Source organism: Penicillium psychrofluorescens, assembly GCF_964197705.1.
Source record: "Penicillium psychrofluorescens genome assembly, chromosome: 5".
In the NCBI taxonomy this organism is placed as follows: Eukaryota; Fungi; Ascomycota; class Eurotiomycetes; order Eurotiales; family Aspergillaceae; genus Penicillium; species Penicillium psychrofluorescens.
In genome coordinates, this window is record NC_133443.1 from 764071 (window position 1) to 786129 (window position 22059).

Sequence of the window (22059 nt, forward strand, 5' to 3'; positions counted from 1 at the left end):
GTGACTCGGAGAAACAAAGTCGAATAGAATGAGGATGAGTGGGGGAGAGGAAGTAGTGAGAAGCAGAGAGAATCGATCAGGGATCAAGGTCACTTGCGAGACATCAACCTGCGGCCAAGATTGCGGATAGTCTTTTTGTTACTAGGGTAAACAGTTAGCATTTTCTTATCCTTCAAGCGATAAACACGGCGTAGTTCTCACCTATCATCCTGCTCTGTCCCACGGGTGCCATCGGAGGTTGTGCTCGCCCCGCTCGAGGTCATAGGTCGGCCTGAAACATTGACAAAGCGGCGAGATGCCTCCCAGCGAGAATCTACATCGACATCCGTTTCATCAGGAGAATCAACCAAAATGCTGTCCTCGTCATTCGGGGTCACATCACGAGCTTCCGAACCAAGAGAAACGGAACGAGCCAGCGGCGACGGGTTCGACTGTGTTGACTTGCGCGATGAGGAAACAGAGTACTCGCTATTAGAGTCGACGCTGCTCGTCTGGCCTGGTGTTTGGCTGCGGCTGCTCTCTGAATTCACGATATTATTCGAGCTATGCAGAAGCTGAGACGACGAGGCCATTTCGCGGAAGCGTTTCTGTTGCTGTTTGGACGGGCGGTGATGCGAGAACTTGTTGCCAAGGATGGCGGGCGTGTGCGAGATGAGAGCCTTGACGACATCCTTCTTCAGACGCAGCGCGAGGTCCAGGTTCGACCATGTCTTGTTGCCGTACTCGAGCACGGGCAGTCGGAAGACGAAGTCGTGGATATCTTCGATGTTGTGTTCGCCTTTGCCCTTGTAACTCACGCAGAGAACCACGTCGTGTACCTTCACCCGTGACAGGGTCATGTATTGCGAGGCTCGAGAGATCATCTGCGACAGGTCGTCGGTGGGTTCTTTGGATTTGTCTTTCTTGGAGGACGAGGTGCGGCTCAGGCCGAATTTCTTCCTGTTCTCTTCGCTTACCTGGCTCGAGAGGGATTTGTCGGTGGCTTGCTTCGTCAACATGCGAATGCTATCCGCGGATTTCTTCTTAGACAGATTGCCGGCGCTTGCAGGAGGCTTGTTCTTCTCGCCTTTGTCCTTGTGGATGGGTGTCATCGCCAGACCCTTAAATTGTCCAGAGCGTCGTCTGAGATGGGGTTCGTCCGACAGAGACAGAGTGGGTTGGAGCCGCAGTTCAATAGCACCAGGTCCCTTAGGCATGCCCTGCAGATCCTCCGTGAACGTGGACGTGCTGTCTTCGTCAGCGCCAGGGGGTTGGGTCATCCCAGCAGTATCGGAACCTTCATCGTCATCGTCCTCGTCATCAAGCGGTTTCATGTTCTTAATCGTGAAGGGCGAGAAACCGCCATTCGCACTGGACCCCATATTGGGGAAGATGTATTCGAACACCCGCTGGCCAAGCTCGCGCTCGAGCTGGATCTTGACCGGGAACAAACCCACTTCGAAATTGTCCACCACGGGGATTCCAGCGACGGCCTCCAGCTTGTGCCATTTCACCCGAAGCATATGGTCATCCAAGGGGCGCGGCTGGTCGAGATACGGTGCGATAATCTGCGGGTAAATGGCGTTTGGCAACAGATTCAGACCAACCAAACGTTCCACAGCCACTAGGTTGTGGTTGGAACCGTCGGTATTATCGGTGCGTTCGTACTGGGCGTTGCGCAGCTGGAATTCAACCAATGGCGCAGATGCTTCCTTCATCAAGTGCCAAACCACCTCAGCCGCGGAGATGCTCCAGCGCAAAACGCCGTTCACCTTTGACGAGCTCGGCTCCATCCGTTTCTGGGATGTGGTGATCGCCTTCATCATAAAGAACAGCTCGTCCTCGCAGTGAGACAGGTCCCGTTCAAGTCCCAGCCGGTCCTCCCAGCCGCGTTTATCGAGGAACTTGGCGTTGATCTGGAAATGCTCCTTGATCTCTTCCAATTGCCGGATACGTGCCTGCAGCTTGAAGACCATCTCAGGAGCGCCGCGTAGGTCGCTAAAGTCGGACGTGAGCATGATCTTTTCCAGCCGTTCGTTGCGGACTTTCTCGAGCGGTTCGCTGTAGAGCATGAGATCCAACGCGATGATGTACATGGAGTAGTACTCTGCAGAATCACAAATGGCGCGGAAATGAGGGAAATCGACACTAATCTGATCCATGCGAGTCTCACGGGTTTCGTGATGAGGTCCTGTGTGACCTTTGGCGACCTCGTCGTTATACTTAAGACGAAGATCGTTGTACTTGTCGTAGCGCAGGGTGGCGGATGTTTTCTGCACGATCCGAGAAAAGCCAAAAGGACTGAGCTCAAAGTCAAACATAGCCTCTAGAGTCAACCAGGGCGGCCACGCAGAGCCTGGCGAGTTGCCGTATTTGTTGCCCGCATAGAAATGCAAGTGCGCCATCAGGTTCTTCTGCGTCGCAACGAAGAACTGGGCACCATCCATCTCGAGGGAGAAGCGTCGTTGCACCAAACCGCTAACATCATCCCAGACACGCTCCTTGTCCATGATCGACACAACCTTGAGCTGCATGCCTTTGGCGGCCACAAGCAAGACTGACTTTTGATTCTTCTCGCTCATAAGCTGGATCTGAGGCGCAATGAGCCGCAGGTGGTAGCTGTTCTGAGGCGTAAACTCTGGTGCGATATTATCGCTCGAGTCATCCGACTGCGGTGGTGATGCACTGGTCGACTCAGGCGGGTCACTGTCTTCAACATTGACATAGCGCTTTGCATCGTTCAGCAATTGTTCAATGCGCTCATCCACGTTTTCGTCCTCATTGTCGCTTCGCGTGCGTGTCTTGGACATCTTAGGATTCTTCCGCTTGCTCCTGTTCTGCTCCTCCACGATATCAAGGATGAACTTAACGGCTCGTCGAGACATGTAATAAACAAACCCCCGCCGCTGGCTGACTTGATGGCTGTAGCGGAGAATGATGTTTCGGAGTGAATTGTTCCATTTCAGCTGCACATTGTGTATCATGAAGCGATTCTTGAAGTCGCTCGAGAACTCATCATTGGCTGAGGAGTAAAGCCCATCGATACCGGATTTGCCATCGATGCCGGATTTACCGTCGACAGTAGATTCCGTGTCCAGTCCAGTCCGGGAGGACGCGTTGCTAGGAGCCACACCGTTGCCTGACTTGTTCCTTTGAGGTGTTCGTTCATCTCGCGCAAGATATCGTTCGAGACGTTGCAGGCTATGAGTCAAGAACCTACGTCGTCTCGTAAGCTGCTCCGACTGGCGCACATAGAGCTCATGCTGACGCTTCAACTCGTCAGCGCCCTGATCCACTTCTTTCATCAACTTTAGTTCCTGTTCGCCAATCGTCCGATCGTAGTTCCGTATCTGTGCTTCAACGGTCGCAAGACGATCTTTAATCAACTCGATTTGGACGCGACGGGGATCGTTGGTCTCGGACATGACACATTCGTGAGTCGGTTCATACCCAAAGGTACTATAGCCGCTCTCTTCAGGGCCGACTTCGCCAAAATCAGTCTGACGGAAGTAGGTGAACCGCGGAGTGAAGGCCAGCGGCAAGATCTGCGTGCGAGGATTGGACTCTTGCGGAAGAATCCAGTCGGGCTCGACAAAGTCATCCATGTCAATCCAGTCCAAGTTCTGATCGGGGATTGTGAATCGAGACAGATCAACAGAGGCCACTGGTTGCTGGAAGGAGGAAATGATATCATCCCGATTCTGCTCAATATCATCAGGGGTTGTACCCTGGATGCTGGCTGAGACAGCCCGGAAATCGGCGGACTGTAGGTCAATTTGAGCTTGGTTGATCCGCATGGCGCTTGTCTTGGTCTGTTTCGAGCGGCCACGGGCCTGGGTCTTGATCTGCTCTCGTCTTTGGTGGATGTCAAGCTTCAGACTATCAAGGCGGACCTTCAATCCTGTGGCGGTCACAGCACTCTCGGCATAGTCCTCACGGTCTTTGTGTTTGTAGATATGTGCGACGAACAGAGGCGCAAGAAGAAGTTTGTACTTAACCGTCGAAAGGTGGCGGTTGAACTTCTTGCTGGACTTCGTGGGTCCCGGAAACAGCGGTCCCTGGCGAACAGGGAGAGACATGACACCTGAGAAGAGAGACCACCAAGAGAAGAAATGGGTGAAAAAGCGTGGAGTCAAGTGAACGGTGTTGTAGCTTGTAGATGGCTGAACATCGTCGACAGACCAGTTTCGGCTCTGGGGTGCAATGACCGCGACAGACAGATGAATATGATCGCTGCGGAACCCACGGAAAGCATCGTAGTTCGGATGTTCTGACGAGTCGACGTATTTAGGATTCTTGAGGACGACATCATAGTGCGGTCTGAACGAAAATGACCGCATATCGTTGTCGACATCGCGTTCAAAAACCAATCCGGTGGCCCATTTGACATCACCGGACAGCTTCATGATGACTTTCTTGAAGTGAGCCGCATTCTTCTGTTCACTGGACTGAGAACTGGTTTCCAAGTCTTCGGTGGTCGCCTCGGTAGCCAATCGTGCTTCGGCGCTATAATCGGGAATAGCCAGCACATATTCGCCACTAGTCACACTCATGAACTCCATGGGATCATCGTTTGGGTAGATTTCCCACTTGACGTCCCTTCGCCAACACATAACAAAACCGCTTCCAAAGCCCGTTACCACATATGGGTCGCGAGAACCTTTAAGGCGAAGGTGGACATCACCGTCTCCCTTCCATAGAACCTTGATCCGAGAATGGAAGCTCAGTCGGATCTTGTCCCAGAAACCAACCCGTTCCGAGGGATCGATCTCAGGCTTGGTGAACCCCTCGATGATCTTCATCATATCTTGAATGACAGGTTGATATGAGCAGCCCCATGAGATACTCGTAGGCAGGCTAGTATTGATCTCAAAAACGGGGTCAGAATAGGTCTTGACGGGAGTGACGGATCGCCAGACACTGATGGTGTACGGATCAGTGACTGTTCCATCGGGCAACTCAGACGCCGGCACGAGCTCCACTTGCACCTGTCTTGCAGATTCATGGCCGCGCCATTCTTCAGCGATCACAAAGTTCGTCCGTAATGACCAACTGGGAAGCCTTGGAGATTGCCCTGGGCGTAAAGCCGGAATGTGCAGTAGGTCCAATGGGTAGTCTCTCAAATTGACGCGCGCTTCGCCCATTTCCAGGTTGAGACTCATCGGAATAAGCAGGCCATACTGCATCGACATGGGCATTCCTTTTCCAATGCGGTGGAGGAACGCAGGGTAGTCATCGAGCGGGAAAGAAGGTCTGTCCACAACAAGGTTCACGTCGCTGATCAACGTGGACATAAGGCCCGGTCTGTTCGGAATGGACAGGATGGTTTCCGTCTCCGTCACATCTTCGGGCGGCTCGTCTGCTCCGGAAAAGAGCTCGCGGACTTGTTTGATCGAGGTGCCTTGGAACTTTAGCGCAGCATCAATCTTCTCCTTCCAGACCTGGGCATTGTGTTGTTGCAGTCGATTCCAGGCAGCATCGGTAGAAATCTTTTGATCGGAAGAAAGGCAAGTGGCGCCTCCAGCATCATAGCGGAATTTGCATCCACGCCCACGGTCTGGGTCGTCCTGTCTTGGTCGTGTATCGGCACTGCGGCTTCTTCTCGTCTCTTGGCTAGTTCGGTCACTGCGAAGAGTGCGGTGACTCGATTTGGCCCGTAAACGGGACGTACCGCGTCGGTTATCTGACTCCTTCACTTTGTGGGCTTTCAAATAGAAAGCTTCCTCGCGAGCCAACCGTTGGCCCTGCTCAAGCAAACCTATCCTGTAGATGCAGCCCAGCTTCCATTCAAATGCGTCATCTTCGAGCTCAAATAGCAGAGCTTTGCTGCGCAATGACACTCGCGGTACTTTCTTTGGTCCCTCGGGTGCTCGCTCTGACACAAATTCCCGACAGCGATTCTTGAAGCGATGATGCAACTGCTTGAAGGCCTTCGAGGTGTTGATCAAGTTGTCGAAAATGCGATGCATCACCATGTGATGAGGAACGCCGAGCCGGATGAAGTCCGCCCATAAGTCAATAGAATTCTCCTCGACCAATTCCTTGCCATGTTTCAACTTCTTCTTGCGGAAGTGGAGTCTGACATTATTCATACTGCCGATCCTTGCCCAGACACCCTTGATCTTGGGCGCCTCTGCGTGTAAGCGAACCAGACTGGCTTTGAGGTGAGGAGTCCCAAGGCGTTGAGAGGTACCGGCTAATCCATAGACCTGGAGCATCATGGCAGGATCGTTGGGAAGGAAAGCCTTGAGTTGGAAGACTGTCACTCGAACATCGGCGGTAATAAACTCATTCTTTGACGCGAATGGAGAAGATGGTGGAGGTGGTGGAAGTGGTGAAGTAGCAGAGTTCTGGGTCTTCTTTTCGGGAGTACCCGCATGGTGAGGTGGTAGAGGCGAAAACACGTCTTGAATCACGGAAGTTGCAACGCCCAGGCAATAGAAACGATAGAGGGAGTACTGCAGATAGATACCCTTGAAAACAGAGTTGACGTGCAAAACCGGCCCGAGTCGATCACTGAGTGTGCTCAATGCGATCTCAAATCGGGGAAGTGAGAAGAAAGGTTCAGGCTCCAAGTAGTCTTCGGATTCAATGACGAATCCATCGAAGCCACGCACATGGAGCGCCACTCGTCTGCCATCTGTAGCGCCGCGCTGTGCATGCTTCGGTGGCGACGTTGGGGTGAAGCGGAATGGCGATTCCTCTCCAATGGTTGAGTGACTTGCAGTACGTCGCCTGGTGAGGCTGCTGGTAGTGGGTTCTGTTTTCTGGGCTTTGTATTCCGCCGTCCATGACTGCATTTGCAAAGAAACACCGCGAGCAATTTTGGATACGGTTGTATCGACACCGGCAATCTCCAGGCTGAATCCCGTGGCTTCAAATTGAAATTGGAGGAGCCATGGCGGGACTTGTCTCAACGGGCTCGCCTTTCGCTCCTGCACCTGGACCTTCTTCTGTGGTTGCAGGTGAGTCCGGAATTGTTCGAGCACTTCTCGGATCCCGCGATTGACGTCGCCGTTGATCATGTGCACGGAGCACTCATTCAGATTGCCAGACGCAATGACACAGACTTCGGGGGATGCATCCAAGTGAGCCTTGAGCTCCAGGCCTTCTGTTGTCAAAAGGTTATGCTTGACGCCGGTTGGGGTCTGGTAATAGAACTTGTGAGATGTGACTCGGTACACTGACGACAGAGAGTAGTGAGCGCCGCCCTCGGAGGAGTGGGAGGATTCAATGTCCAGTGAGATCGAGGAGATGGAGGAAATGAGGAGATTGTAGTCACTAGGTTCACCGGGCTTTTTCTCGATGGGCAAGACAAATCGGATCACAGGCTCATGAACGGAGAGCTTGATGCTTGCCTTTGGAAGCAATCGAGATATCAAGTGGTGGTTACTCTGCTTCTTGCGGCGAGGAGAGGAAGCTCGTGCCTGCACCACCTTGAGGAGCCGAGAGACGTGCTGGGTCTGCAAGTCGAGGGATGGAGAAGTGACAACCAAATTGGCGAAAAAGACGTTGGTGTTGCGTTCCTCGGGGTTCTCGTCGTCAAAAGCGCTCACCGTCTTGGACGGCAACGTGGTTTTGATGGTCGTCGTAGCCATGGGGATGTATAGGATGTTGTCCGTTTCCCCCGAGCCGTCATCCAGGCTCACCGACAGGGAGATCGCAGCCAGCAGGGCTTGGTGGGCCACGTCGTTGCGCTGGAAGTACATGCGGTGCTCTGGGCTCTTCTGGTCCATCCGATTCAGGTCAATCCCGAGTTCATGGGATACCACGTTCAGATAGACTGGGTTCTGGTCGGCAGAAAGAGACTGTAGACCCCAGGAGAATCGAAAGAAGCTCAGCGCTACCTGGAACTCCTGTATACCACGCAGTAAAGAGCTCGCAAACTCCCTAGAGTCTGCTACCGTCTGCACAATGGCGTCGTCTCGACTCCCGGGTTTGTCCAGTTCTTCCACAAAGTCGGCGAAAGAGATCTCGTCGTCCGTCTCCGGGTGCACTGAATCTTTGAAAGACGATTGAGAGCTTTTGATGCGCTGGATGAGCATCTGCAGATCGTAGTAGGGGATATGCATGCGTCCGATTTTCAGGGCCACGGACGCATCTCTCAGTCCCTCCAAGTCCTTGTAGAGCAGTCCATGGAGATTCACGCCCACATTGTCCAGGACCTCCGTCGGTTCTCGGCCGTCCACCACCAGCAGGATATTCTGAACATTCATAATCCATTCCGCCGGGCGTTGTTCCTGCGACATGTCCTTCTTGCGACGGAAGAGCTTGCCCCGTTCCACCATCTTACTCCGGGTATCCACCGTCAGGGTGAGCGATCCCACCTGAATTTGTCCTGCATCGACGAAATGCACCGTGGAGTTGACCGCGTTCAGGTCGACCAGAGCCAGCCAGTTGATCTGTCGGTGCAAGCGCTTCAGGCGCTCCTTGATGCGCGTGAGGGTTTGCCATGTTTTGCTGCGACGGGGGGGAGGGTCGGGCGGTGCGTCCTCTTCAGATGGACTGCCGGGGTCCGGGGATTCCAGGATATCGCGCGACGGTTCCCCCTTGCCCTTGCGCAGGGACGCCGGGTCCAGGGTGACCTTCAGGTCCGTCAATCGAATGCTGATCCATGTTGGCTGTGCGAAGGACGGGGGGTGCAAGGAAAACCCAAGCCCGCGGATTTCGATGTGAAGCCCCTCTCTCGGTGTGTAAGCGATTCGCCGGAGTGAAAAGTAGCCGACGCGCTGGATGGAGATTCCCGTTGCGATCCGAACAATGGCGAAGACGAAGAAGGATGAGAGGTACAAGAGCAGGAAGCCCACGAGGATGGAGGTCGGATTGATGAGAGGAGTCATGGTGACACGCGATCACTCACGGCACTGATCGGATCCGGGTGTGCACACGGTGCCCACCAGCGCATTGAAGGGGAGTGTCACCGGTGATGCGAAGGTGCCTGCGCGTGAGAGTCGGACCACTGTACACCTCTTTCTGTTGTCTCCTCCCTGCCTCTACCAGCCAGTGAAAGGGACACGACTGGTAGGCATCAAACAGTCAGGGTTGGAGGGGTACCACGGGGAGGAGTGTGGGGAAGGATCATGGTCGAACAAGCAGTGGGAGTGTGCGTGTGTGTAGTAGGGAGGAGGCTCGAAACCGGTGTCCGGGCGGGCCGGGATAGGGTCTAGAAGGCGGAACCGGCCAGATCGCGGGTTTGCTCGGGTTCGTCAGCACCAACAGCAGGGGGGCCTCGTTATCTACTATTTCCCACTAGAGGTAGTGCTACACCAGATCCCTGTCCCCAATGATGTATCTGGGGGTTCGAAACAAGCACAATGCTTGGCTCGCGCGGTGCCATGGCTCCGATGATTTCACCGTGCAGACCGCCCGGAAAGTGGTTCGCGATCGACAGAACAGCCGTGGACCGGGGGAGGATGGTACGGATGGGTACAAGCTGGGCATATCTGGTGGGCCATGTCCGGAATTAAATGGGAGAGTGTCCAGTCGACACCTAATGTACAGATACGAAAATATATATAGTGATCGCACTCGTGCCCGTCAATGTGGGTGGCACACCTCGTCCGTGCACTCCTATTCGTTCTCATGCACCTCGCGAACCGGTCGAGGCGGGTCTGGATTGCTCCGATTGCTCCAGCTGCTCAATCTTCTCGTCTAGGAGGGCTATCTCCGCCTCGATGCTCAGCAGCTTCTCGCTCAGAATGCCGCGATACTCCTCATCGGACAAATGCCGCAGCGGAATCCATTTGGATTCAGCCAGCCGCTGCGCAATGGGTTTGGACGGGTTCTGGGCATTTTGCATCTGCCAGGTATCGACCTTGTTAAATGCGTGCTGGCCACAGTAGCCAAGCAGTGAGAAAATAATGGCCCCAGGCATCAGTCGGCCTCCTGTGAGACGCGGTTAGAGACGGGTGTCGATAATTCAAGATAGAGAAACCAACCCATGAGCCGGGTGACACCCCCACCCGCAATGCCTCCAGAGAGAGCACTGACATAGGCCCGTTCAGTCGGGGACGGTTCATCCTTGAAATGAAGCTTGATGAAATTGCTCCGCAGCCCTACGCTTGTCAGTTCCTAGCCAGACAGCGTGCTCAGATCCGCACTCACACCAGAAGCTCGAACCACCTGCAAACCAGTGGATGCCACAGGAGATCGAGTGCACCACTGGATTGGGCGACCGAATCACCCCGGCCACTCCGCCATAGAGCAAACCCGCGGTGCCTATTTAAAGATGTGAGCAGGCCCAGTTCACGAGAAAGGTACATACGAACCACTTAAAGCACCCACTTTGGCCGCTGACAGCAGTGAGCTGGCCTCAACACTGGCATCGTGACCATTCTGACCGCTCATGGTGTGAACGGTCAACAATGGAGGGGATGGCGAGCATGTCCTCTGGTGGTGTTGGAGACTCGGTTTGGTTGGACTGGAGCAAGAGAAATGGTCACGTGGTGTTTAGGTAATCTCCTGGAGGATTGAGGCTCTCGGGCTTAGGGTTTGGGGTCATAATATGCGGTCGATCGAGTGAGATGGGTTTGACAATAGACAGAGGGATAGTCTTGTTACTATTTGATCATTCCCTGGAGAGAGCGTCGATTTATCTTCTGTACCACTCTGTTTATAGGCACTCGACTGAAAATATATATTTGTGATTGCCATATCAATCTTGACAAAATCAAATGGAGTATATCATATCGTCCCTTCAACACAGCGAACGTCTTGTTTTAATCAATCCATCGATTGAGATTGCTGGCACTGACTGCTAATTATACATTGAGACAAGTGATGGCGCAGTCCGATCCGGGCTAGCGCATCACTAAAAATTGACCGGATTGACTAAGCCGACATTCCCCTCGACCAACTTACTTTTCCACGGAGTTTTCACCAAGAGACTCTGCCCCTCCACCCGATCGACTCCTCTTACCCAGACCAGGAGTCCTTTTCTGCCTCTTCCTCCAAACCGTTCACCTCTCTGAGAAGCGCGCACATTCCGCTTGGCGCGTTTCCTGCCCACCCACAACCCGCAATCATGGGTTCGTCTCTCTGCCTCGCTTGCGCCAGCCCGTTCGCAGGCGGCAGCGAGCATCCTCCTGGTGGTCCATGATGGCTGACTTGTTTTTTCTCGACCAGCGCCCGCAAAATCCAAGGCCCAGAAGATGTCCATTGGGACCTTCTTGGCCGACGAGAGTAGGTCTCACTGTGGGGGGATTTTGGAGGGACGGTCGATACTGACGATATGCAGGCCTCGGCTCTTGGGCTGATGAGATGGAGGATATGCCCCTTCCAGGTACGTTGCTGAACCCCGAAATGATTATATTGTTGAACTAGGACTGACTCTGAAATCTGTGTAGCAGGTACGTGCAACCGCCACTCTCGATAAGGCGACCCCCCCACGATGTTCGTCTGCTAAAAAAAATTATTTTGGATAGCGACCTCTTCTATGAATTCTTTCGGTAGCCGTCCCACCGGTGGCATGGGTATGGGTATGGGCAGTAGCTATGGTACGGGAACACACTCCTCCCCTCGATTCTGAAAGGGCAAGATCTGACAAGAGGATGATTAGAGCGCGGTGGATATGCCGTCAGGGAGCCGCTCCCTCTGCCCACTCAGCCTCCGTACACGGTCCACGTTGGAAACCTTTCCTTTGATGCGACCGAGGCCGATATCTCCGACCTTTTCGCCGAATGTGGCGTGACGAGCGTCCGGGTTGTGGAGGACAAGTTGACCAAAGCCCCCAAGGGCTTCGGATATGTGGAGTTTGAAACCATCGACGGACTGAAGAAGGCCCTGGATTTGTCTGGCTCGACTCTCCAAGGCCGTGCGATCCGCACCAGCATCGCTGAACCCCGTGAGTGTCTCGGCCTTTGGATATCAAATATCGGGAACTGACAAGGTCTTATAGCCAAGGATGCCCGGCCCGAGGGGAGGGACCTGGACTGGTCTCGCCGTGGCCCTCTGCCTGAACTGCCGCAGCGCCGGGTGCCTGAACGGTCGAGCTTTGGGCGCAACATGGACGCCGCTTCCGACGCTGGCAGCGACCGCGGTGGCCGTCGCAGCAACTTCGAGTCTGATGGCAAGCCCCGCGATTTCGGCAACTGGGAGCGCAAGGGTCCGCTTTCGCCCTCCGCTGCCCCCCCTCGCGAAGGTGGCCGCCCCAGCAGCAACGATGGACCTGGCTCTGGTTTCCGGAGAGGCTCGCCTGCGTGGGGTGAGGGACGTTCGCAGGAGGGTTCGCGACCCCCGCGCCCCGAACGGGCCGAGCGGACGCCAACTGCTGCTGATATGGACAACCAATGGCGCGCCAGAATGCGCCCTGACCAGGCTAAGGAGGCCAGCAACCCCGAGTCTCCCACCGCCGCCCCTGCGGCTCCTGCGGCGCCCGCGACACGGCCGAGGCTGAACCTGCAGAAGCGTACCGTCTCTGACGCCGTGTCCAGCCCTCCCGCGGCTGCTGCTGCTGCTGCTGGCGACTCCAAGGCCAGCCCCTTCGGTGCAGCCCGCCCCATCGATACCGCTGCCCGTGAAAAGCAGGTGGAGGAGAAGCGCCAACTTGCCATCCGCCAAAAGAAGGAGGCCGATGACAAGGCCAAGGCTGAGAAGGCCGAGAAGGCCCGGATTGCCAAGGAACAGGGCAAGGAAGAGAAGCCCGCGGACTCCAACAAAGATGCTGTCGATACCCCTCAGGGTGGAAAGAACTTCGAGATCCTCCGGCGGGCCGGCGGGGACGACGCTGGCATGACTGCCGACCAGGAAGCGGAGGAGTCGTCCGCTGCTCCGGCTGAGGCGCCCAAGGAGCCCGCTGCCAACGGCAAATGGCGAGATGCGGCCCCGACCGAGGAGGCTGCTACGGATGATGGATGGAGCACCGTGAGCGCGAAGCCGCGCAACCCCCGTCGCGGGCAGGCTGGGCGTGGAGTCGCATAGACACATCGATACCCCTTTCCCTTCACAGGAACCGCCACTTTCGCCGCAATATTAGCATCTGTGGAGGCGGCACGCCCGGCGCATTTCAGAACCAGCGTTGGGACGAGCTTTCTTTCCCCAGAGCTTCATGAAGGGACGGGACCATGGCCCCATTTCCCTGTTCCACCGCACGTTGAGTGCAGACGACGATAGCTATGCCTTGTCTGCATTTGATCCTCTCATCTACTCCTCTCTTCCCGTCGGTTCCATGGTCTTTTTTTGTTTTTCTACTTCTTTGGGGCTAGATATTCGATGCACAACTAACTAGTCCTTGCTACGATGATCTGGCAGTCTGAAAAGTTTTCGTTTTTTACTATTTTCTCCCCCTGTCTGTTTCCTTCTTGCTGTTCTCTATTTAGCTACTTATTCCCATGCGTGTGTGACTCTGATCTGCCCATGACGATTACTGCCGATGTGAAATGAAGAGAATTTGTTTTTCCCCTTTTGCTCTGACCGTTCCACGGGTGGTACTTCTATCCGCCGACTTCCTTCCGCGCCTGCTATGTCTGAAGAGAGTGGTGTCGGCTGTTCCTAACTGTCGGCAACGATCCCATCCACTCTGGATCGAATGCCTTTGTCTGACTCGATTCCTCCTCTCTATCTCTCCGCTCCACCTCAATATTGTGGCGTTTTATGTTCCGGCTACGTTTTTCCTTTTCGTGCAATGAATAATTTAGCTAAACCGCAATTCCAGTATAGACCAGTTTTCGATTCGCACCAGTATTGTATACAAGTACCCCGGAAGGGACATACTATGGGGTCCAGGGCTGATGGTGGTGGAGCCCGCTGGCCTGTGCTGGCCAATGAGGCACTGTTTCGTACACTGTAAACAAGTGGGACTGGGGCTGTTGTTCTCGATGCATTTCTGTCCCCATTATGACGAGGTTGAATGGTTGCATGTGGTAATAATATTAAGTCAAGGGGTACGGCACCCGCTCAACTCGATAGAAGACAGTCATATGATTGCCAATCAGGGTTTCGGTAATCACCGTAAGGCAACACAGAGTTGAGGGTCCGTCCCTGTTTCAGAGGTGAAGAAATTAAATCCACATAGATCCTTGGGGGCTTGGAGATGTGCACGGTGGCGTCCGTGTGGGATTGATGAAAAAAAGCCCCTTCCAAGAATGATCCTCATACGTGTTGCTTTCCTGTCATATACTAACTCTCTCCTTACTTACTGTTGTGAGGCAGTCCCTTTCGTGGTCCGTACTAGTCACATCCTAATCACACTACCCGCCCGCACCAGCCACTTCCAACTCCTCCAACTCCCCATGTTACCATGTCGGCTACGGCCACAAGTTCAACGTTCACCACCACACTTGTCGGATCGCCTACTGCCATGACCAGCGTTGCGACTCGAACCTCTGAGAAACAGTGTCCGACCTGTGGAGGGGATGGCTCTGAACACTCCGCCGAGGAGGCCCAGCGCCGAATCCAGGACTTGGAGGGGCAGGTGCGAGATTTGATGGAGCATGCGTCCATTACTGGTGAGTGAAGTCGTTCTTGAGAGTGCTTGTTTCCTGTTTCGATGGGCCAGCTCGCAACTGTCGAAAATCCCTGGACTGCCCCGACCGATCCAGGGGCGCGTCGGTGATAGCGTTACTAACCTCCTTTCCCTTCCAGTCGGCCAACTCGCAGAATACGAAGAACAAGTCAGCCGACTGCGCTCCTGCGCGAACCAAGCAGCCACCGGCACCCCGCGCTCGAGTTCAGAAGCCCAAGCTCAAGTCCAAGCCCAACAAGGGCGCCTCGCGACGCTCACCTCCCTCCTCCCCTCCTACCGCCGCTCCAGCAACAATTCCAACTCCAACAACGCCCCAGTCCCCACCACGCCCACCGGCCCTCCTCCGTACGCCGTGCAACAATCCCCCGCGAGCAGCGAAAGCACCTCCGAGCTCCAGGACGCGCTCACCCGCGAACAGAGCTTGCGCAAGGCCGCCGAGTCGCAGCTGACGCAGGCGAGCACTGAGCTCGAGGAGTTGACCGTACAGCTGTTCAGCCAGGCGAACGAGATGGTTGCGCAGGAACGCAAGGCACGCGTGAGGCTGGAAGAGCGCGTTGCTGTGCTGGAGCGCCGTGATGTGGAGAAGAGGTCTCGTCTGGAGAGGCTGGAGAAGGCCATGGCGAGGGTAGAGAGGTTGCGCGCTTTGGTGAATCAATGAGGTCTTGCTGGGTTTTCTTTGGTGTTTTCCCTTTTTCACGACGGACACGACTGCACTATGACTATTGGAATGAGGGTCGGGTCGGACATCTGTTTACAGTTTTTCGGGATTGGGCGTTTTGTCTATGGATTCTGTTCATTATTGGCGTCATCTGGGCGATGTATTTGGTTGTTTGGGATTTGACAAGAATCCAAAGTTGAATAGTTGAACGAATCTATAAGTGGAATCCAGGGATCCACGGCCCACGGATCCGCCTGATGGATGCATCACATCCGCTCGGGACGGGCTGGACCTTCCTGACTCCATATCTGCACTGCACTTTAGGGAACCTCCCAGCGTCCCTCTAACTTCGCCGTAACATCTACTCAGAGCCCTGGAAATATATTCGATCGAACAGAATGCCCATCGGCATCGCCATCGTCGGCAGCGGTAGGTCCGGCGCCGGTGTTTTTGTATCCCATCCCACATGGAAGCTAACGGGTCCACAGGCCTCTTTGCCAAAGAGCAGCACCTGGTATGCACTCTGGCCGGTTTCCCCCACGATCCCGACTGATACATAGTCGCATGTAGCCCGCCGTCCAAGCCGCGACAGACCTGCAGCTCACAGCCATCTACTCGCGTTCTCTCAAATCCGCCCAAGACCTCGCCAGCGGTACATCCTCCTCCTCAGCTGTTGATCTCTATTCTGAGGATTCCGGGCCCGGCAAGTCCTACGCAGATCTGCTCGCTCGCGCCGACATCGAAGCCGTCATCATTGGGTACGTCCAGACATCTCATCTCAACCAACTCGACCACCCGCAAACATACATAACCTGACAAAAACCCGCAGCCTCCCGATTCTCGTCCAGCCGGAATTTATCCAGAAAGCCCTGTTAGCAGGCAAACACGTTCTGTCCGAAAAGCCCATTGCCAAGGACGTCGCGACAGCCCAGGAGCTGGTAAGCTGGTACCAGGCCAATGTCGATCCCGTCAAGACCGTCTGGGCTGTCGCTGAGAACTGGCGCTACATGACGAAACTGCTTTTTGCGGCGGAGCAGGTGCGCACACTGGGCGCTGTTCGGAATTTCAGGGTGAATGTGCATAGTCTGATGAAGCCGGATAACAAGTACTACTGTAGGTCCACAATCGATGACCTTGTCCCCGAGAATACTATTCAGTTTACTCTACTGACACTCTGACTAACAGTGACATCCTGGCGCAAGACCCCGGCCTATCAAGGCGGATTCCTGCTCGATGGCGGTGTGCACATGGTTGCCGCGCTGCGTCTGATCCTAGGATCCGAGGACCCCATCACGACTGTCTCTGCGCAGTCGCAGCAACTTCAAGAGTACCTACCACCCGTCGACACGGTGGATGCGGTGGTGAAAACCCAATCCGGGGCTTCGGGCGTCGTGTCTCTGTCTTGGGGATCGTCGTTCAGTGACAACGTCTTCGAGTTTGCCTGTGAGAAGGGAATGGTGCGTGTGCATTTTGATGGGGTCACAGTTAATGGTGTTGATCATCCTATCGAGTTCGATGGGAAAGGTGTTGGCCCTGAAGTTGCGGAGTTCGCCCGGACCATTGTCCATGGTCGCCCTGTAGAGAAGCGACAGTCTCCCGGGGAGGCTTTGGCGGATCTGGGGGTGTTGGAAGGGATGCTGCGCAGTGGGGAACAGGATGGCGAGAGGATTCAATTGCGCGAGACATACATCCAGTAGACAATCCGGTCGGTAGATGAGATCAGCATCGATGTTCATGTTATACAAAGTCTTGGCACCATCCCGAATCACCTGGCCCGGCGAGCCCTAAGATGACATAATCAACTCGCTTAGCCCGAACCTAACGGGGACTAGCGTGGGTCGCCCACTCTGGCTCAGCGAAGTTTTCCAGGCTCCGTCCAGTTCTTCGACAACCCTCGATCGCCCAGCGAGACCCTGCCAACACCGACAAGGTGAGTTGCCGTCGCACATTTATCCTCCCGGTTCATCACTGACATCTCCTCTTTTCAGATGGTCCTCGCAAAGAAGCACGTCCCTATCGTCAAGAAGCGTATGTTCCCCCGATTCACCTTCAGATGCCCTGCCCTGGATATCATCGCCCGGCCGACCGAACATCGACAGAAAGCAAATGGGAAAGGATGAATTGAACAAGAGAAGGAAATGATTGCAACGAAGGAGAGATGTTCTGGTCGTCGGGCGATGTCATGCCATCCATCCAACTGGACTGGGCGGGTGGGAATGCAGGAATAATTTCCGGAAGAGAGAACTGACCTCTCGCAACAGGCACTGCGCGCTTCAACCGTCACCAGTCTGACCGGTTCAAGTGCGTGCCGCAGGCATGGCGCAAGCCCAAGGGTATTGACAATGCCGTCCGCCGCCGCTTCAAGGGCCAGATTGCCATGCCCTCCATCGGTTACGGCAGCAACAAGAAGACCCGCCACCTCATGCCCTCGGGCCACAAGGCCTTCCTCGTCCACAACCCCAAGGATGTCGAGCTCCTCCTGATGCACAACCGCACCTACGCTGCCGAGTATGTTTTTCCCTTTTCCTGGACCGGGATCCCATCTTGAATGTCTAAACTAATTGATGACCAGGATCGGCCACGCCGTCTCCTCCCGCAAGCGCGTCGACATCATCGCCAAGGCCAAGGCTCTCGGCGTCAAGGTCACCAACTCCAAGGGCCGTGTCACCACCGAGGCATAAATGGTTCGAACCTGAAAAAGTTCGTCGTTTTTGCGTGTGGGGGGTTCGGTTCGGAGATTGGAGAGTGGGATTTTCATCTGTCTGGCGATAACGATATTTCAAGGACTGTGCATGGCCCGTGTGCGGCGAGCGCTTGGCTATACCCACTGCTGGGCGAAAAGAGCGAGAGTGAATTATTTACCATTTTCTTTCTCGAAATGACAACCAAAAATTGGAAAATCGATTTCCTAGTCGTAAGAATAGTCGTATTCGTATAGGGCACGGTGTATTCCCCGGCGTCATCGACCGGGGACAAGCCACTTTCTCCCACCATCTAATCGATCTCCGCCCGTCAGCACGCCAAGGCGCATTCCACATCGGCACCAGTTCTCCGAGTCATAAGCATTGCACTTCTGCCCGGCCCATGTCTGACAGTCCAAATACGAACCCATCATTACCATGTCCAGGATAGCGGGTACCACAAATGATCAACACGGCCGCCCCCAAAATCCCTCCGCCTTGGCTGAGCTTCAGACCCTTTTTAATAAAGCCAACACGTTGCCTTCCCGGCGCATACACCAACCTCCCATCTGGTAATGGAGAGAGAGAAAGAGGGCGTTGAGCCGAACCGTTGAATTCCGATACACCACCCCCCTCCCTCCGAGCGCCTCCCCCTCACGGGCCTCCCCGAAGAATGCTTTCTCTGCCGGCCCGCTATGGCCGGCTGGGCGCCCTCATCACACCGGTGGCGCTCATTGTTTTCATGATTCACTTCCTGAGCGCCAACTTCGGCTCGGAGGATAGCTTGACAGGCTCCGGCGCGATACCAGAAGCCGAGCTCGATGCCGGAACCTCTCCGCACGAGCCGCCATGTCCTCCTCCTCTGCCGGGTATCGAGGACATCCTAGTCGTCGTGAAGACGGGGATCACAGAAGCGCAAGAAAAAGTGCCAGTGCACCTCCGCACAACACTACGCTGCATCCCGCACCGGCTCATCGTCTCGGACTACGAGGAAGAAATCGCCGGCGAGCGCACGCACGACGTGCTCCGCCGAGTCGACCCGGAGCTGCGCGAGACCAACAAAGACTTCGCGCTGTACAACCGCGCTCAGACGCACGGCGGCCGCTCTGGCCTGATCAGCCAGGACATGAACAAGGTCGCCAACGGGGCGACCGGCATGTCGGGCAACCCGGGGTGGAAGCTCGACAAGTGGAAGTTCCTCCCGATGATCCATGAGGCGGCGGAGTTCCGCCCGAACGCGAGCTGGTACGTCTTCCTCGAGGCGGACACGTACCCGATCTGGCGCAATCTGCTCGCGTGGCTGGAGCCCATGGACCCGGAGCAGGCGCTGTATCTCGGGAATCAGATGCAGATCGAGGGGATCATCTTTGCGCACGGCGGATCCGGGTTCGTGCTCTCGCAGGCGGCGATGCGGCAGCTGGTCGATTTTCATGCTCCGCGCCAGGATGAGTGGGATCGCTTCACGGAGGCGCAGTGGGCGGGCGACTGTGTGCTCGGCGAGGTGATCAACAAGGCGGGCATCCCGCTGACCTGGTCGTGGCCGCATGTTACCACCGGCTCGTTGTGGGAGGCTGATGCCTTTTCGCACCATTACCAGCGCAACGTGTGGTGTTCCCCAGCCGTGACCTTCCACCACATGAACCCAACCGACATCGAGCGCATGTGGGAGTTTGACCAGGAGTGGTTTGCAAATGTACATCCCCGATTCTCCCCCAGCTCTTTCTTGTCCCTTTTCTCTCTCTCTCGCGGTCCTGACTGACAACGATCATAGCAAACACACCCTCATCTTCTCTACAGCGACGTCTTCCGTAATCTCATCCGTCCATCGCTAAACTTCCACCGCGACAACTGGGACAATCTCGCCGATGACAAACCATCTCCCGGAGACCACGGAATCTCCCCACCCGCCATCCCAGCCTCGCCATCTGACTGCGAAGAATACTGTGCCAGTCTACCAAACTGCATGCAGTACCGCGTCGACGACCGCGGCCGCTGCACAACTTCCAAGAGTCCTATTCGCGGCGTGCCGAAGTCTGGGCTGCGCTCTGGTTGGTTGCTCGATAAGGTCGATGCGCATGTTGAGGAGTTGGGATATTGTGATATTCCCGCCTGGGTGATGCCTTGATCTTTTGGAATCGAGTTTGTGTGGGTTGGAGTTTTTTGTGCATGCTTTTTTTTCTTGTTTATATTAACGATACCACCTGGACTGGACGGATTGGCGGTCAATTGTATTTAGCAACCATTTGCATCTGCGAGACTGATAAAGCGATTTTGAAATATACTGGATATATCTACCGCATGGACGAGTATAAAAGTGATCTGATCTATGGACAGACAATGCTCCTGAAATCCACGATCAACTATGCAAATGAAAGGGGTATCTGGCGAACAATTCCAATTAGAACACCAACAAATGATGATACGATCATGGTATCCGCAAGTGCCAATTCAAACAACACATCAAGGCCACAAAATAATGTGTGCAAAACGCACCGCTAATCCCGAAGTGCTCGAGGCAGAACTTTAGCTCTGAGCGGCGTTAGGCACACACACATCAAGACGACGCGGCAGGCACCGTCTCCGACGGCTCCTGAGGCGTATCCGAGATGTGTAGAACACCGACCCCTTCCACGAGAAGCGGACCACTAAATCCAGGTCTCGGTTGTCCCTCGACCAGATCCTCACCAATACCGCGGGGCACAGTTCCATGGCCGACGACAGTCTCCTCACCATCCGCAGCAGGTTGCCAGTCCGGGACTTCAGTAGGCCCATCAAAGCCCGGCGGCGGCAACCCCCAGTTCGGCATCTTGCTGCGGTAGCCCCACTCGCCAGCTTTATCCGCATAAGCGACGGCATGTAGGAAGATTCCTAGCTCGTGGACGCCCGGGTCCGAGTAGAGTTCCGTGCCGCAGACGTCGCAGAGCTCGCCGGACAGCCGCTCGCCTTTTCGCTTCGCGTAGTCTTCTGCTGCGGCCGCCTGTTCGCGCGACATGATCTCTTCCACGACAAGCGGGTCCGTGCCCGGGGGCACATTTGGTGCGGCGGTGAGGTGTGTCCGGTAGCTGATCGTGTCCGGCAGCTCGGTCTTGCCCATGTGCGACAAGCGCTCAATGATCTCCTCGTCGCGGTCCGCGGTGGTTTCGTGACGACCCAGGCCCGGGCCAAACACGCGCCGATTGGAATAGATCGGGTCGTTGGTGATCGGGTGGCCCAGGAACTGGAGGTGCACGCGGATCTGATGCGTGCGACCCGTCAGGGGCAGGCAGTGGACAATGCTGTAGCCTTCGGCTTCGTTAGAGAACGCCGGGGGCGGAGTAGCGGCGCGAGGAACTTCGCCCGTCGCGGTTTTGGAAGTAACTGTCTCTGCGAGCGCGGTGGTCGCCGCGGCGGAGGGGGGATAGTAGGCCAGACGGCGGAATTTGGTTGTGGCTTCTTTGCCCGTTGCCCGGACGCGGTTCAAGCCCAGCTTCGGACTCACCTGCATCACGGGCTGGTCGCACACCACCACGCCGTCTGGGAATTTTCCTTTGACGCGAGCGACGTACTCCTTCTGCACGGACCGTGCCGCCAACTGAGTGGAAATCTTCTCGGCGCCCTTGGGATGTTTCCCAATGAACATGATCCCCGAGGTCAGTCTGTCGAGCCGATTGCACGGCCGCGGCACCCACTCATTGCCGCGCTCTGAGCGCAGGATCTCCACCACCGAGTTGTAGTGGTACCGGCCGGCGGAGTGGACCGGCACACCGGCTGGCTTGTCGATAACGAGGATGTCGTCATCTTCGTGGATGATTCCAACGGGCAGTCCTGTCACGGGCGGCTCGTGTCGGTGTGCAGTGTGGGAAATGACCTGGCCGTTCTTGAGGACCGTGTTGGGGCCGGCCGGCGTGCCGTTGACGGCGACATGGCCGGTTTCGAGAGCCCATTTCTGTGGGGGATATGTCAGTCTGGACACTGGTGACAATGTCCCGAAAAAAGACTCACGTAGTATGCTGGCTTCCGGTCCCGAAACTCCGAAGTGAAGATCTCTAGCAGTTCCCGACCCCGCCATCGCTCCTTGCAGTGGGTATTATACGTGTAGTGGTAAGGACGGACTCGACGCAGACCACGCTCCATGTAATAGGGCGCCGGCCACGGTTCACAGGGGGTCACGACGACATCGGCGATTTTTTGAACGAGGTCGGGCGTGGACGCCGTCGTGGGGGTGTCGATGTTGGCGAGAGCCATGGGCGGCCGTGGAAGCCTGCCTCGCCGAAGGAGGTAGGCTGTGATACGGGGCGAGG

At 55.5% G+C, this 22059-nt stretch overlaps 8 protein-coding genes across 8 annotated transcripts; 5 read left to right on the top strand and 3 right to left on the bottom strand.

Annotated features, from left to right (window-relative positions):
- Nucleotides 1–89: 89 nt before the first annotated feature.
- PFLUO_LOCUS7559 (Protein SABRE) lies at nucleotides 90–8819 on the bottom strand (the record flags this gene model as incomplete). The annotated part of the gene is made up of 2 exons (XM_073785214.1): nucleotides 90–141; nucleotides 202–8819. The coding sequence occupies 2 exons, from the start codon at nucleotides 8817–8819 to the stop codon at nucleotides 90–92; spliced, it is 8670 nt and encodes a 2889-aa protein (XP_073641592.1).
- A 740-nt stretch (nucleotides 8820–9559) lies between these two features.
- Nucleotides 9560–10326, bottom strand: PFLUO_LOCUS7560 (uncharacterized protein; the record flags this gene model as incomplete). The annotated part of the gene is made up of 4 exons (XM_073785215.1): nucleotides 9560–9864; nucleotides 9918–10034; nucleotides 10084–10197; nucleotides 10248–10326. 4 exons carry the CDS (start codon nucleotides 10324–10326, stop codon nucleotides 9560–9562), a joined length of 615 nt encoding a protein of 204 aa, XP_073641593.1.
- Nucleotides 10327–11129: 803 nt separating this feature from the next.
- On the top strand, nucleotides 11130–12897 carry PFLUO_LOCUS7561 (Eukaryotic translation initiation factor 4B; the record flags this gene model as incomplete). Its single annotated transcript, XM_073785216.1, has 4 exons — nucleotides 11130–11160; nucleotides 11216–11260; nucleotides 11537–11821; nucleotides 11876–12897. The coding sequence occupies 4 exons, from the start codon at nucleotides 11130–11132 to the stop codon at nucleotides 12895–12897; spliced, it is 1383 nt and encodes a 460-aa protein (XP_073641594.1).
- Nucleotides 12898–14215: 1318 nt separating this feature from the next.
- On the top strand, nucleotides 14216–15098 carry PFLUO_LOCUS7562 (uncharacterized protein; the record flags this gene model as incomplete). The annotated part of the gene is made up of 2 exons (XM_073785217.1): nucleotides 14216–14423; nucleotides 14560–15098. The coding sequence occupies 2 exons, from the start codon at nucleotides 14216–14218 to the stop codon at nucleotides 15096–15098; spliced, it is 747 nt and encodes a 248-aa protein (XP_073641595.1).
- A 398-nt stretch (nucleotides 15099–15496) lies between these two features.
- PFLUO_LOCUS7563 (uncharacterized protein) lies at nucleotides 15497–16795 on the top strand (the record flags this gene model as incomplete). The annotated part of the gene is made up of 5 exons (XM_073785218.1): nucleotides 15497–15527; nucleotides 15587–15612; nucleotides 15669–15856; nucleotides 15928–16211; nucleotides 16284–16795. 5 exons carry the CDS (start codon nucleotides 15497–15499, stop codon nucleotides 16793–16795), a joined length of 1041 nt encoding a protein of 346 aa, XP_073641596.1.
- A 31-nt stretch (nucleotides 16796–16826) lies between these two features.
- PFLUO_LOCUS7564 (60S ribosomal protein L32) lies at nucleotides 16827–17779 on the top strand (the record flags this gene model as incomplete). The annotated part of the gene is made up of 5 exons (XM_073785219.1): nucleotides 16827–16834; nucleotides 16968–17028; nucleotides 17087–17126; nucleotides 17360–17606; nucleotides 17671–17779. The coding sequence occupies 5 exons, from the start codon at nucleotides 16827–16829 to the stop codon at nucleotides 17777–17779; spliced, it is 465 nt and encodes a 154-aa protein (XP_073641597.1).
- A 673-nt stretch (nucleotides 17780–18452) lies between these two features.
- Nucleotides 18453–19904, top strand: PFLUO_LOCUS7565 (uncharacterized protein; the record flags this gene model as incomplete). Its single annotated transcript, XM_073785220.1, has 2 exons — nucleotides 18453–19472; nucleotides 19551–19904. 2 exons carry the CDS (start codon nucleotides 18453–18455, stop codon nucleotides 19902–19904), a joined length of 1374 nt encoding a protein of 457 aa, XP_073641598.1.
- Nucleotides 19905–20333: 429 nt separating this feature from the next.
- Nucleotides 20334–22003, bottom strand: PFLUO_LOCUS7566 (DRAP deaminase; the record flags this gene model as incomplete). The annotated part of the gene is made up of 2 exons (XM_073785223.1): nucleotides 20334–21704; nucleotides 21761–22003. The coding sequence occupies 2 exons, from the start codon at nucleotides 22001–22003 to the stop codon at nucleotides 20334–20336; spliced, it is 1614 nt and encodes a 537-aa protein (XP_073641599.1).
- Between the last annotated feature and the right edge of the window lie 56 nt (nucleotides 22004–22059).